A 15,819-nucleotide genomic window follows, 5' to 3' on the forward strand; every position below is an offset into this window, starting at 1 on the left:
TGGATCTTAAACTATTTATTTGTGAATTTGATATATTTTTGTGAATCTCTTTACATTTATTTGTGGATCATAATCTATTTATTTGGAATAATGCAATAATTCTAGTTTCTAGCTGGCCTATGATTTACTGTTGTTTTTTAATAATGAAAATGCAGTGGGCTGTGGTGTTTACAGTACTTGCAGGTTGACACTTCTGACTTGATTAATGTAGCAGTTTTATTGGCCTGTTCAGCCCAGATGTTAATCATAAATGAATGAATCCAATATATCTTGCCACAAGGAGCACATTAAACAGCCTCAACATTCTAAGGCATTTAAAAGCTAAATCTCCCTTGGCCTTATGGTAAAAGTAATGCCAATATTTTGAAAAAATTGTATAGTAAAAAAAAGTAATAATAGGTCTCATTCACTAAGCATGAGTATGCCGTAAGACCGATTTTAAGAAGAAATCACGATTCACCAAAAATGTTATTCTAATTCTAAACTTACGAAAAAATATAGGAACAACTGAAACCACGCATACGCAGAAAGCACTTACTCTGTACGACCTTATAATGGTGTTAAGTTAAATTTCCTCCTAAAACGACTAGAATTACATTGAAGTATGTTGCATTAATTGTGTTATATATTCCATATATTACCACCTTATATAATACAATTATTAAATAATACAATTAAAAATACATTCCATCATATCAAGTTAAAGTGGCGTAATAGCTTCAGCAGCGAGGTTTCTCTGAATAACACAGATATACGCGTACACAGCTGGGTAATGAGAGGTCTGTAATCTGGGTCTGTATAAAAAGGGGTTTATTGTGGGAACTGGTGAGAATAGCACACTTGGCATTGCTCAAGGATTGGGCGAGAGCTCGTCTGCAAACAGCGGCAAGTTTGACGAGAGTGACGAAAGGCTGTAAGGAAATCGTATGCAGAAAGCCCTTATATGGAGATGGTTTGTGGGTGTTTTATGCAAATGACTAACCTTGGGCACGCGACAGCTCATTTAGAATACTCCAAATTCCCCAACATCAGAACGATGTTAAGAACCAAATCATGTGCGTACGAACGTGTTGTGAATTAGGCAGAGATTTTTCGTGACAATTTCTCCTGTGCTTAAAAATACTAAATAATCTACGCAATTATTAGTAATGAGACTCATTGTCTCTTAAAATACAAAATTGTTTATAGATATAGATCATATAACTAATTATTTATTTTACATATACAGCTTTAACTTTTTTAGCATTTTCTTTAAACAATTTATACATTCACACACATACTGTACATAAAAACAACACTCCACTAGCCTATAAGCCATTAAAAACGGCCACTGCCTACATGGTTCTCTTATTCGAATTCATAGAGAATGGCCATGTGACAAATAAAGTAACAAAGCAACTCAATTTATTCCCATGATGCACTGCTGGTGGCTGGCAGCTCTGTCAGGAAGAGCTTGTGGCCTGGCCCAGTTGACAGACATTGTTTATTAGTGATGTCACCACTTCCCGAGAGGGACTCGGGGTAAAAAAAAAAAAAGACCACAGATCAGCGAAATGCTGTGACAAAGAGCAAGCTGCACGATACAGCCTTCAGCAAACATTCAATGCCATGATTCTTGCCACATGAAGTCAGATAAGAACAAACATTTTTTAGTGTCTATTTAGTTGATGTTAGTTAGATATCATTTCAGCAATAAATATCTGGGAGGTTATGAGGACTCAAGCTCATCATGTTTGCATTGCAATGTTTCGTATATTATTTAGTTGATACAGTACATAATACTGTAAACATCTGAATTTCACAAGTTATAAAAATAATGTCCCCATCAAACAAGAATACTGTACGAAGCGTCTAGTTATGCTAGCCTAATGTCACACATAATTGGCTGTCCAAAACCTGAACAACTGTCTTCATACTCATAGCCAGTAAGCAAAAGTAAGACCACACAAAAAAAGAATTGTTTAAAGAGGTAAATTGAAAAGTTTTCTTTTTTCACGATTTCTAGTGAGAAAAAAATATTGTAAACAATAAACATTTGCTTGTATATGATGACTAATTCTTTACATTAATTTGTTCTAGATTATTAGACACGCAGTTATGGTTTCTGAACCTAGTTTCCTTATTAGGTGTTTTCGTACAAAAACACCACCTGTGAAGTCATTAAGGCAGTGGCCTTATGTTTCGGACACAGCTATTGTGTTACTATGAAACTCAACAGATACATAGCTTGAGTTGCTTTCTCACATCTGCACTATTTTTAAAAACACAAAAAGCTTTTGTGAAGCCTTGAGATTAAAGTGGTGTGTGGTGACGTACAAAAGCTTTCCAGAAGAAGAAGGCTTCTGACTCACTCTCTACTGCCAGACAGTTATTCAGACAAATGATGAGAGGTGAGCGGAGCTTTGCTTTGGCGAGACGTCTTCAGAATACAGCCGGAAGAATAATTCTCCTCTAAAAATGCCAACATGCCCTCTGAACTCACTGCCAAAACTCCAGCTGCCCAGCGAAGAAAAACAGTCTACAAATGCAGCAAATAAAAGCCATTGAGACATGATCCTTCAGAAATCATTGTAATATACTGATTTTGTGCTTAAGTAACATTTGTTATGTTGAAAACGGATCATCACAAAACAAAACAAAAAAGGAGTTTTGTAGAAAAACATTTAGGCATCCTAGATTAGGGCTGGGTATTGTTTAAATTTTTAATGATTCCGATTACGCTTATCGATTCCAATTCTTATTGAATCCTATTCTTATCGATTCCTAATTTCGATTCCAATAAGGTGATATGCTATGCATAAAGCTTTTATAATAAAACAGATCTAAATCAATTTATGTAATTTTACTTCAATTATTTTATTATAAAAAAAAAATAAATAAAAAAAATATATATATATATATATATATATATATATAGGACTGCACTATAAGGAAATAACAAAAACATTGATCATTCACTAATTGGATAATGCAATTGAAGCCACAACCCCATTTTAAAAGACTACAGAAAATATGTTGCTTAAAGGGATAGTTCGACCAAAAGATGAAAATTCTGCCATTAATTACTCTCCCTCATGTCGTTTCAAACCCGTCGTTTCAAACCTGCCTGGTTCAGATTACACGATTTTTTTTTGTCTGTTACTATAGACACTGTGTCAGATTACGCGATTTTGACTCCTAAAATCTTGTCATGTCGTGGACAAGAAACATGTAGACTACACGTTGCTTCCTGACAAGTCATCGCGTGCCGTCTTTAACGACGCGCGTGATGTCATTGAGAAGGTGAAACTAGTAGCGAGTGACTTCCGGAAACGAACGTAAACAAACAATGGATGAGTGTTGTATTGGCTGTCTTGTGTTCAGAAAAACTTTAAAAAAGAAAGAAAACCCGACAATGGACACGTTCCTGGATTGCTCGAAGAGGACAGTATGGGCTGTCAATCCTCCATAGAGAACTTGTAAAATATTGTTTTCTTACGAACCTTTCCTCTATGTCATAACTCCACCTAGTAGCACCATCGTCTCTCTTTCGTTTCGCCATTTTTGAAAGTTGTGTACGGAAAAGCTTCTGTGCTCCTATTGGTCAACCTCATACATGTGACGGAACCCGTCGTGGACGACCGTTAAAAAAATTAAACATGCTAGTCTTTTTGTCGTGATGTCGTGAAGCATCGCAGACGCGACGTAGGTTGTCGCCCACTATGACACACTATACGAGATGATACGATCGAATCTTGCGTCCCGAACGCCCGTTGTCGTTTACGAATCCCCACGACACCCTACGTCAAACGGATCGTGCCAAAATCGGGCTAAAATCGTGTAATCTGAACCAGGCATAAGACTTTCCTTCATCTTTGGAACACAGATGAAGATCGCTTTGATGAAATCTGAGTGCTTTATGTCCCTCTATTGACAGCTACGCAACTACCACTAATCTAATATGTAAAACTAATCCGTATGAATTTGAGTGGTATAGTCCATTTTTCTCTGAAGAGACACGATGGCTTTATATGATGAAAAGATTGAATTTAGGCTTCACATACTAACATTCAGCAATTCACACATCGGTTCTGGTAAACGGAAGCTCAAGCATGTTCACTTGACGTGTAAGATCCAATAGGTTCGTTCTAGTGTTACTAGGGCTGGACGATTTTGGCTAAAATCATAATCGCGATTAATCGAACAAGTTACCTCGATTACGATTATTGAACGATTATTTTTTTAAAAATCTTTCTCATGTGTCACTGGCAAGGCTTATACTGTAAATATGTTCACGGTTATTTTTTTAATGAAAGAATGCATAATCCTATCTATCCTATCTTCTAAAATAAGTAAACACACAGATAGCTTTTAATGCTTACTTATTAAATATTTCAAACAATTGAATCAAACAAAGCATACAATGCTTGAAATAAAAACGTCTTATAAAAAGTAATTAAGTTTTAATGTAAAAAGAAAGTTTCCTAAAAATGTAGAAAATAGTTCTTTTTGTAAACAAAATAAATTATTGTAAATTTTTGCCATCTTAAAAGTAAAATATAATTTGTATAAAACTAAAAAAACTAATACTTTTCATATTGTGTAGCATTTGTAAATGCTTGTGTTATCGAAACCTGCTTTGTGGAGTGGAGGCACTTGTTGCTGGGCGTTTGTCAGTCTCTCTCTTTTTTCGCGTGTTTCTGCGGCTCCTGTTGCTGAGTTGAATCAGTGTTTGAGTTCCCTTTCACGGATAATACACGGATAAAGTGGCCCGGGATTTGACCCGGGTTCGTTTGACTTTGGTTCATTCACACTGCCAGTGATTTTCCGGAATCAAGAGAGTGCGTTCACACAGACACACACAACCCGCAAAGACACGTGAGATGTCCCAGCGGCGTCTATGGTTTGCTTATGAGCTTCGATTTCTCTCGAGAAACCACGCTTGTGCATTTTTTTCTCTGACTCGATCATAAGCTAGCGCATTACGAACCGTTTCACGCTGGCGAACGATCCCGGCTTAGCGCCATCATTACGACACGGCATTGGTTATGGCATTTGCTCACACAGCGCGTGTTCCGGGACTGAACACGGCAATGTTACTATGTCCCCAACCTGGCATCAATCCCGGGTCGTGTTTGCGTTCACAGAAGGTGTTTGTTCTGGCAATTTCCCGGGATCAAAGCGCTGTGGGAAAGGGGTGGACGGGGCGGAGTTACGTGACTACACACGCGGTAATATGTTTTAAGGGGAAAGTACATTAACACACAGTGGGCGGAAATATTAATAGGATTAAAAAACCGAAATAACCGACATGGTAAAATTACGTCGGTTATAGGCTCTGAATTTCGGTTTCGATTATTTTTCGATTAATCATCCAGCCCTAAGTGTTACGCAACACGTTTGAGCTTCCGCAAGAATCAATGAGGTTTGTTCTCGCATAGACTGTTAATAGAGGAACAGAAAGCTCTCAGATTTCATCAAACAAATCTTAATTTGTGTTTAGAAGATGAATGAAAGTCTTTTTTGGGTGAACTAAACCTTTAAAAGGAGCTTTTTTTCTTATCACATGTAACACAGACGCTTATCTGAACTTTCCTTTACAAAATAAATACCTCACTCTCAAATATGCAATAATGCAAATGTCGATCTGTAAAATCCTGATAGTAGATGGTAATGTTTACTGTGAGCAAGTGCCCTGTTCTTGCCTTTGAGGAAACAACCTGTTTTTCCTGATGACTAGAACATCACCTTACAAAAGCAGCTAGGCCCTGCTGTGCACTACATCTCATGCAATTTGCAAGATTGATATAATTTAAAAAAAGCATAGATGTCAAAACACAGATGTCACACAACATGCTCCAAGGCACAACTCTGCACACAGAAAGATGACGAATACATTTGCACTCGGCATCTTCTGAGGTTCGTTTTCTGAAATGTGTGCGACTGGTCGAGCTGTACAGGTAACAACTCAAGAGGTGTAAAACCACAAGAGACACACTGAGTCTTAAGAGCAGCATTAGCAGAACACAGTGAGATGAAAGCATGTATAAAGCGCTTCCTGTCACAAGATGAGGGCTCACAGGTATAGTGATGGTGGGTTGATCATGAACAATTTGTTCATATTCATTCCTCTCACATGACAAGGAACGACTCGAACCAGAGTCAAAAGGTGAACTAGGCCTAATCAATTCTGTTTCTTGTACTATCATATGCATCTTTCATGTGACAAAAGAATGAGTGACTCGGAACAGAAGACCCCGAATTAATCATTTCTGTTTATCATAATTTGTCATTGGCCGCATTATCTTTTTTTTTTTCTCCATTTTTCGGAATATGATCAAAGTTTGCAGAAAAAAATGTATTGAAAATATCTGGCTATTGAAAATGTAACATTTAATTTAGTTCTGCTCAAATGAACGAAATTACTTGAATAAAGATTTGTTCATTTTACTGAATGAGATTCAAAGATCCAATTCAGATCTTTCCATCACTCACAGTTCTCTGGGTCATTCTGAGTGACTAGTGCACTACCAAAACAATATACAAACACACAAACCACACACTGTCACAATAAATTAGTGGTTCCAAAGGGTTTTTGCTTAGAAATTAATATTCACATACATTAAGTTTATCTGGGAAAAAATCAAGTAAATTTGAGGTGCAAGGTCATTCGGTCACCAGTTTTCTTATCAACAATTTTGAGAAAAACAGGTTTGACTGCACGTCTCACACATACAAGACCCAGGAGAACAACTTCAACCAAAATCTGGATCATCGCACTTGTGACAATGTTACCCATCATGCTCTTTAAGATCGGTTTAAGATCTTAAAGAGATCTTAAACACTGAACATTGACTTATTCATTGACTCATTATTCAGATCTTAAACCCCCCCATTTCAACATGTGACTAACTCGCCTTACATAAAGTATACCATAGCAGTACCAGGGTAGGGTACGTTGAGGTGTATTGAGATATATGAAATAATAAGCATATTCATGTTATGGTATTTATAAAGTATTTCGAAGAACACCATGGTACTACGATGGTATCAAAAATAGCACATTTCTGTGTATATTTGAGCTCTTTATAGAGATAGGTTCCCCAAAAATGAAAAAGATTCATCATTTACACACCGATATGTTGTTCTAAACCTGTATGAGTTTCTTCTGTTGAACACAAAAGAAGATATTTTGAAGAATGTTGGTAACCAGACAGTTGACGGCACCCATTGACTTCCATAGTATTTGTTTTCCTACAATGGAAATAAATGGATGCCGTCGTCAACTGTCTGGTTACCAACATTCTTCAAAATACATTTTTGTGTTCAACAGGTGGTGGAAACTCAGGTTTGGAACACCTTGAGGGTGAGTAAGTAATGACAAATTTTTAATTTTAGGGTGAACTATCCCTTTAAAACAACACCCATGATACAGTAACACCATGGTAATTTGCTAATAAACCATGGTAGACAATGACAATTATTTGAATACCAAAGTATGTACATAGTATCCCGAGGTATTTATAAGAATACCATGGTATTACTAAGGTAAACCTCCAAACACTTTTAATTGTTTTTATGTATTCCCACAAGTAGCCTACATTTTGTTGAAGGCTGCCAGATTCATCACAACATCAACAATATAGTGTTTGGGATATGTATAAACAGTGTCATAAACCTAAGACAGGTCACTATCACTATCATAAACACAATCATGTAAATATTATGTCATCATTTACCTCTCAGCAAGCGTGGACTGTGTGCCGCTCATTGGGCTTTCCTTTCTTGATTTTCTTCAGCTCTTATCCAATTAGCATTTTACCATGGTAAAACACCTTTGTATTCGAAAGAAAAATAATAAACAAACAAAACAAAAAAACCCCAACAACAACAGCCGAGAGGCACTTTTGAATTTTGACAGTTCCGTCTTGATGTTTTCGGGAATGTCTCCTCTTGAATGGAAGAGAGCTTATGTTTTATATTTCCACGGTTTGACTGTGTTGGTTTTACTATGCTGTGTCATTTGACTGTAGCTCTACAGATATTAAAGAGTTAGTAAAAGAAATCGATGCTAAAAGCAAACACAGATGATCAATGGAGGAAAACTATTTCTGTCTGTCTGAGACGCTTCATCATTTTCCCAGCCAAAATGCCACCACACAGCCCGACAGCCTTCCCCCTCGCCTCTGTCTGGATACAGTCGCCTTTGTCAATCCCAAACCACAACTGGAAGTAAACTCAGATAAACAATATTTTGTTAAAATGTTGCCTTAAGAATGAAAGAGACTGTCCGGTCGCATTTCACGTCAGTCCTAAAGCGCTTGGCTCATTTTACAGTCCCAATTGTTACTTCGTACGTCTCGGCGGTTTTCTATCATATCCAACACGACATACTTCGGCATTCCCAAACAGAACCGAATCCCATAAGTGAATTTTCTGTACTGGAAAAAAACGCAAGTTCGCAGTATATTGCCACTGTAAAGTTAGTATGTAAACTAAATATACATCCTTTTTAGGCCCCTTACACGCTGAATGGACTTTTTCTCCATAAGAATGTAGCTATGTATCCTTCCTGTCCACTCCAATGTGTGGAAATCTGGGGATATTCACTCAAACGATGGATTAAAACAGCCACACGGTTCAACCTTTCATCGTAATTCCTCTCCTACCTGGTCCAACTTCTAGAATTCCCACAGTTTCCACTACAAAATCGGGAGAAAACTTTGCAAATCGTTTGATGTTTGTGCTAGGAGCAGCGGTGTAGTTCCCAGTTCAGGAATTCTGCTCAAAAAAGCTTCGTTTCAAAGCGGCAATAAAATACAATCCACACTTGACGGATGTGCTACACATATTTTCCTCTCCCGAACGGATTCCCTCTTTTCCCGGAATAATTTGTTTGGAAACTTTGGTTTAGTGGGGTCCTTCCCTTCTTGTCTCCATGTTTTCCAAAATTCAGTAGTTTTTAGCCGTTTTTTCCCTACCAGAATCTGTGCAACAAGAATTCAGGCTCTATACAAACGCAGATGAAGAAAACACACGCATATGTGTTGTCACATGTGTCAGTTTCGCGGTCTACTAAGATAAAAAAACGATTAAGGGAAAATCTCAAAAAATCCAGATAATTCCTGACTTTCAGTAAAATCACATCCCGGATTCCTACGCCTGCTGCGAGCCTGCGACGCTTCACCTCCTTTTGCGTATCCTTCCGCAAACAGCAATATCGCCTCCCAAGTGGTGTAGACTAGACTACTAGTTGTTGTCAGTGGCAAATTAAGAACATTACTCACTCGCTTAAACCAGTAAATCAAGTTAGTTGGTTTACAGATTAGCCAGAAACGGCAAAGAATAAACAAAGTCACTATGATGCATTCGAAAGAAGCATATCCAGAGTTAAATGAATGCTGAAATCAATTATGCATGACTTTCATATACATTCATATTCATCATATAATTGTATTGTAATATGTAACAACAACAACAAAAATATAACCTGGCTTTTATTCATTGTCATGTTGTGTTAAACAAATAGGCCTAGAGCTGATGTGTAGGCTAAGTTATAATCTATAAAATACCAAATAAGGAGAAAATAAAACAGAAATAATTAATTTGGAGTGAAAGACACTGATACAATAGAGCTGTGATTTATTGGTCAATAGTGATAAGGAGCATATTTAAATCTTTTGCGCCACCTAGCGGTTCAAACGTTTTGAACAATGGATAGATATCTGTGAATATCAATGAATAGATTGAACAGATATCAATGAATAGATATATTCCAGTGTTTCTGATCCCACAGTAACATTTGACAATAAATAATCTGTCAATAATTCAGCTCATGTGTGAACAGGGATACTGATATTGGCAGGGTTTTCCCATCTATCACAAGAACATTTAAAAACAATATAATAATGAAAACATAAAATAAATAACAAAATATATTAATAAGTTACGGAAAAGTAATGGAAATTAATACAATCGTCATATGTCACAGAAAAGTCATGAAATTTGAAATCCTAATATGTCATGCAAAAGTTGTGAAAATGAATGAATATCTTAATATGCCATTAGAAGTTGTGTAAATGAATAAAATCTTGGTATGTCAAGGAAAATAGTAATATGTTACAGAAAGCAATGGAAATCTAAAAAAGTAATTAAAATTAAAATCTTAATATGTCTTGCAAAAGTTGAGGAAATAAATAAAGTCTTAATATGTCAAGGAAATTAATAATGTATTAATATTTTATGGAAAAGTCATGAAAATTTTAATATGTAAAAGAAAAGTTTTGGAAATTAATTAATATCGTAATATGTCATAGAAAATTCATGAAAATGTATACAATCTTAATTAACAAGAAAAAGTCCTGAAATTATTATCTTAATATGTCATGGAAAAGTTGTGGAAATTAATAAAATCTTAATATGTGGTAGAAATTAATAAAATTCTAATATGTCATGGAAAATAAAAAAAATTGTGGTAAGTAAATAATACAATTTGGGAAAGTTAGGAACAGGAAATAGCATTAGTTAATATACATTTATATTAATGTATATTATGTTTTAAATATTTCAACTTTTATGTAAATGTATCCAGTAAAATTGATGGAAATTAATTAGTGAAAAGGTGTAGAACCATGTTAAGTTAAAGGGATAGCTCACCCCAAAAAATGTATTATGTCATAATTTACTCACTCTCAAGTTGTTCCAAACCTGTATGAATTTATTCACAAAAGAAGATTTTCATAGTATGGAAGTCAACGGGGTCCATCAACTATTTGGTTACCCATATTCTTCAAAATATCTTCCTTCAAAATTCATCCAGGTTTGGAACAACTTGAAGTTAAACATTGTAAATGATGACAGAATTTTCATTGTTGGCTGAACTATCCCTTTAAAACAATCCTTCAAGCTACATATATCAGCAGATATGCCATTTGTTCACAGAGTGGTCTATTTCACTTTAACAGCATGTCCATTAGAATCCTCCAGTTTGTACCGCTCCTTCCATCGCCTGTATTTGGTGCGAGTTTTCCTGCAGGCGAAACGTGCAATGTCCACCATGAAGATCCAGGAGAGCGTGTAAATAGCCAGCCCGCAAACTTTCACTATGAACAACGGCTTTGGAGAGGTTAATTCACAGTACAGCATTCTGCTCCCAACCCCGATCCTCACAGAGGCAAACAGAAGAATGAAGAGCAGGTCCACCACATCTCCAGCTAAACTGTCATAGCGGCCCATGCGCTTGAGGAACCAGCGGGCCTGCAGGAGCGGGTTGGTGATCTCACTGCCGAAGAGGACAGCGCAGGTCTCGATGCCAGACTTGCCAAGTCCCAGCGCCAGCAGGATTCCTAAGATGCTCATGGTGTGGTGGGCCAACATCACCGGACCCTCGGTGCGGAAATGCACACACCAGGCCATGTCGAAGAAGAAGTATCCCAAGCTGAGAACAAGGGCCAGGATCTGGAGAGATGTGTTTTCAGTGCCTGGAAACAAGAGGAGAGTCTGAAGTCACATCTAATTCACTCTTAATGGCTTGACAGACAGTTGTAATTTATAAACAATTACTCTAATATGACACATGTGAAGAAATGATCTGTGCGGATCAGCGATGGTGCTGGTTGCTGCATTCATAGAAACAGCGGATTCTGTAAAAAAAAAGGGGATTGAGCATATAAACTAGCAGTTAATTCTATTTTAGAGCACGTAAAATTCAGTTATGTATTTGTATTATTCATTTTCTGGAATTTATTGTTAATTATTTCAATTGAATTGATATATTCAATTATTATTATTATGATTTTGTCCAGAGGTGCAATAAACTTATACAAGTTGTGGAAATTAATATTTTAATATGTTATAGAAAAGTTGTGGAAATGAATAACATCTTAATATGTAGTTCAAAATAATAAAAGGTTATTATGTAATGGAAAAATTGTGGGAATTAAGTCAAATGTTCCGATTTGAAAAAACTTGTTTATTTTCGGACTATTATTTCATAATTTATATTTTACAGGGTAATTTAAATAAAATAATAAAATGAATTGATAAATTAATAGAATAGAATAGAATAGAATAGAATAGAATAGAATAGAATAGAATAGAAAATTATAATATAACCTGAGCTGACCTAACCTTTAAACCTGGGGTTCAAGAAACTTCCATAAAAAAATTATCTGGTGAATTAATTCATAAGTCATGCTTTAGGGTCCAAATCTGCAAGAAATAAAAACTAAACCTATTAATGTTATATTGTCTTGTATTTTACATGTCTTGTGCTGAACAATTAATTTGTGCAAGTTGAAGAAAAATTCGCAATCTTTAGTCAAAATCTGAAAATGTGCTTCCCCTCAGGAAGGACGTTCATTTTCTGATGATGTCAGTTTGACGGCTTGGACAGAATATTCTTATCCTCAAATCATCAGTCTGCTGCAAGCTAGATATGCACTAAAATCAATTCCTCTATTTTTTCTCATTCAGTATTTCTTTTAATTCGGAAATACGTCACAATACTGAAGTAAAAACGGTTCCAAAACAAGACAGGACAACTTGCCTGGGTGTGTGAAAGGCCATGGCCCAGCAATGAACCCAATGTAGGCAGTCACACAGACGCTCAGGATGCCATGAAGCAAAGTTACCAGCCTGCAGTTCCACTCATAACCTCCATCACTGTTCAAGTGACACAGCGACACGTACAGAAAGAACCAGCCAATCAGGCTGCAACTAGTCTCAATAATCAACCACGGCATCTCTGCACTGGAAAGACAAAATAGGTACAGAAATTAATAAGATATTCAGCAAATATTAAAAATTCCTGTCTGCATAGTGTTTATTTTAGCTAACTAAAACTTTGTTACTTGAAATAAAATAAACCTTAACTGAAAAAAACTTAACACAAAAATGATTTTATTATTCCTCGCTTTCATTTAGCTTTATTTGATGTACTTTAACTATAGCTATAGCTAAAACTGAAATAAAAATGTATATTATATATTTTTAATGTATATTATAATATGTATTAAGCCTATATTAATATATATACTTTTTAAAAGAAAAGTTTAAATGACAAACAAAAACAAAAACTCAAATTGCCTGTCTGCATTACAGTTTATAGTTATAACCGTAAAAATACATTTCTGTGAAATAAAATATTTTAAAAAATTATTTTGTTCAATAGTTGTCAAGGCAGCATTCCTCATTTTCATTTAGTTTAACCTGATATACTAAAATGACTAAAAATAAATATTGAAAAAAAACAAAAAAACAATTTATACATATTAAAAATGATATAAACACACAACAAAATAAATAAAACTTTAATTCACATTTAAATAAAAATATAAAAAGAAGAATTATAGCATTTCAGTGGTACTTAAAAACTTCCCTGCACACAACCAAGACACTTTCTTTCAGAATTGGTTTTCTCTATTTTTTTATTTAATTATAAAGTTATAAAAAAAAAAGACTAATGAATATCTAAACTGAGTGACAACTGCTCAAATGCATTTTGCATGTACAAACCTCAGATACAACCTAAACATCCTGGTAAATCCATGACAGCAGCTCCAGGATTCTCCTCAACCCACTGCATTCTCAATGCATTGGGACGTCCAACCTCAAGCGACATGTCCGACAGAAAAATCCCTCCTCTCCCGAGAGTGGTGTGACACGGCAGACACAATCAGAGTGTAAAACTACAACGCTTGTGTTCGCTCTTCCTCTTCTCCGTGCGGCCCCAAGCGACTTGAGCCTCTTATGAGATTAGACTCTTTACTCCCAATATACACAGGGATAAATTCCAAACTACATGGAGCCATTCATCTGCCCATACAATGACCTAACAGTGGGGTGATGATTTGTGCCCTCGTAAACCTTCAACTTTAATTTCATTCAACCTGTACTAGTAACAAGGGCCAATTGGGCCAGTGAGGGAAGGATTGTGCAACGTTTTAATGCCAGGTGTTTGGAGGATGTCAATTCAAAGACACAGGATTAGTTTGAGAGTCACAGTCTGAACCAATGATACTGCTAGTAGAAACATAGACTTTTCTTTCCTTATTGTGACGCGTATATATGACTGAAACGGCTTCTCGGACAAGAAAAAATGTACGGCAGAACTTGATTTTGTCCATCTGGAATTGATTGGATTGTTGTGATTTGCTATTGTTGTGATGTCATGTGAGTGACAGGTTGTCCCGCCCTCGTGCCAGTAAACACATCATCAGAAAAGAAGAGATGTTGCTGCAAAAGTTATTTGAAAGATTATGCAGGCACATGAATTAAAAAAATTATGATGTGGCTGCACAGATAAATCATTTAAAATAAATACTGCAATAAGAACTGTCGATTTTGATTTCATGGTGACTGTAAAGTTTTAGCTACTTCCTTGACAGACCTCCATAATCAGAACACGTTTTCCATCATCCTCCTCCCTCTACCCTTGAAGAATGCCCTGAGGATGGGGACGGGTATCTGAGTGCCAGCATTAACTCGCATCCAGCTTAGCTATAATCTGAGACAGAGCAAGGTTATACCTCCCAACAGAGACCTGGAGGAAATAACCTGCAATTCTGAATACGTTTCGGTTGTATAATGTAAATACAAACATCAGGATGCGGCCACTTTTCAAGTTCATCCAAGAAGATTTATAACGATTTATAAATAAACAAGTTATGTTAGCAGTGTCCTGTTCTCATACATGAACACTAATTAAGAATCTTCAGTGTTCAGAGAGACATAAATGCTATAATGATAATACAAATATTAAACTCTAATTAAGATTAAAATTGTAAACATATGGATAAAGATTGTTCTCTGCTGCTCTCATGTACATATAACACATTCATTTAAGCAATTATGATAAAACGTGATAAAATATTAAAGAATTCAGAAACCCTTGTTATTGGCGACACCAGTGGCCGTTATGTGAACTGCAGCCAGCAACTAATTGCTACAGCTAGTGCTCCAACTCAAGAACAAGAGGTAGAACGTGATTCAAGGTCCCGAATCCCGTTATTCTCACTTCGTTACACGAAGTTTCACTTTTTTCGTTCTTCGCTTAGTTAGAAGTTAAAATAAGTTGGAAATACCTTTGCAGCAGCTGTAGCATACCCATAGATGTAGCATACTGTTTACGAACTTCCTGACGCCATCCACGCTGGCAGACGTCTGCACTGCTCGCGCCCTTTCCTCTTAATAACAAAATAATCACACAACAAAAATGACTGCTGTGAGAAAGCGGCAGTCAAGAAAGCATCTGATCATAGCAATGTGGTCGATATGTTTGCACCAGCACTGCAATTCACCGGCATCAAGTTGACAGACGAGGTAGCCTACCTCAGGTAGGCCTGATTAAAATTACACTACAGATCATTTGATTGTAAAGTAGGCGTATTGGCCTATTTGAGACTAGGTTTGTGTTCAGTAATTAATCAATTTTATTTGCTTGACAAATTGACATTACAAATTTTACAGTAAAGAAAGGCTCTTTCGATTGAATAATCATTCATTGATGTGTCATTGAACTGGAGAGAGGCTCTCGGGAGCGCGCGTAAGCACATCATTTTGATTTTCCCGGCAAAAACGACTCGAGTTCTTCACATAAAAGTCAGTCTACAATTCGTAGGCAACCTAGGAAGTCGGGAAAGGTCTCATTTTTTAAATTTTCGTTACAAGCAGTTCACACATTGGCAACAGAAAAGCGATTAAAGTCCCCGTAATATATCCCCGTTTAACTGAAAATTTGAAAGATGTAATTTGGCATGCCCTCGGGTATTTTGACTTCTGACTTGGTGGTTTGTCCGTCATCAATTTTATTTTGTTGCTGGTTTTTCTATTGTCAGTTTC

The 15,819-nt window shown here is 36.2% G+C and overlaps 2 protein-coding genes across 3 annotated transcripts in view; both read right to left on the reverse strand.

Annotated features, from left to right (window-relative positions):
• The window catches only part of arhgef12b (Rho guanine nucleotide exchange factor (GEF) 12b), a 99,275-nt gene extending 90,032 nt beyond the window's left edge, over positions 1–9,243 (reverse strand). The window contains exon 1 of one of the 2 annotated variants that reach the window (XM_077206523.1): positions 7,719–9,243. In XM_077206523.1, the coding sequence (XP_077062638.1) occupies positions 7,719–7,750 (32 nt within the window). In that variant the 5' untranslated portion in view covers positions 7,751–9,243. The remainder of the gene's footprint in view (positions 1–7,718) is intronic. The other variant, XM_077206524.1, reaches the window with a different exon arrangement.
• A 1,526-nt stretch (positions 9,244–10,769) lies between these two features.
• On the reverse strand, positions 10,770–12,725 carry tlcd5b (TLC domain containing 5b). Its single transcript, XM_077206266.1, has 2 exons — positions 12,527–12,725; positions 10,770–11,459 (listed from the first exon to the last, which is right to left on the reverse strand). Exons 1-2 carry the CDS (start codon positions 12,720–12,722, stop codon positions 10,927–10,929), a joined length of 729 nt encoding a protein of 242 aa, XP_077062381.1. The 5' UTR covers positions 12,723–12,725; the 3' UTR covers positions 10,770–10,926.
• Positions 12,726–15,819: the final 3,094 nt, after the last annotated feature.

This window comes from Siphateles boraxobius, unplaced genomic scaffold (genome assembly GCF_051911475.1).
Source record: "Siphateles boraxobius isolate OS27281-9 unplaced genomic scaffold, OSU_SipBor_1 56, whole genome shotgun sequence".
Classification (NCBI taxonomy): Eukaryota; Metazoa; Chordata; class Actinopteri; order Cypriniformes; family Leuciscidae; genus Siphateles; species Siphateles boraxobius.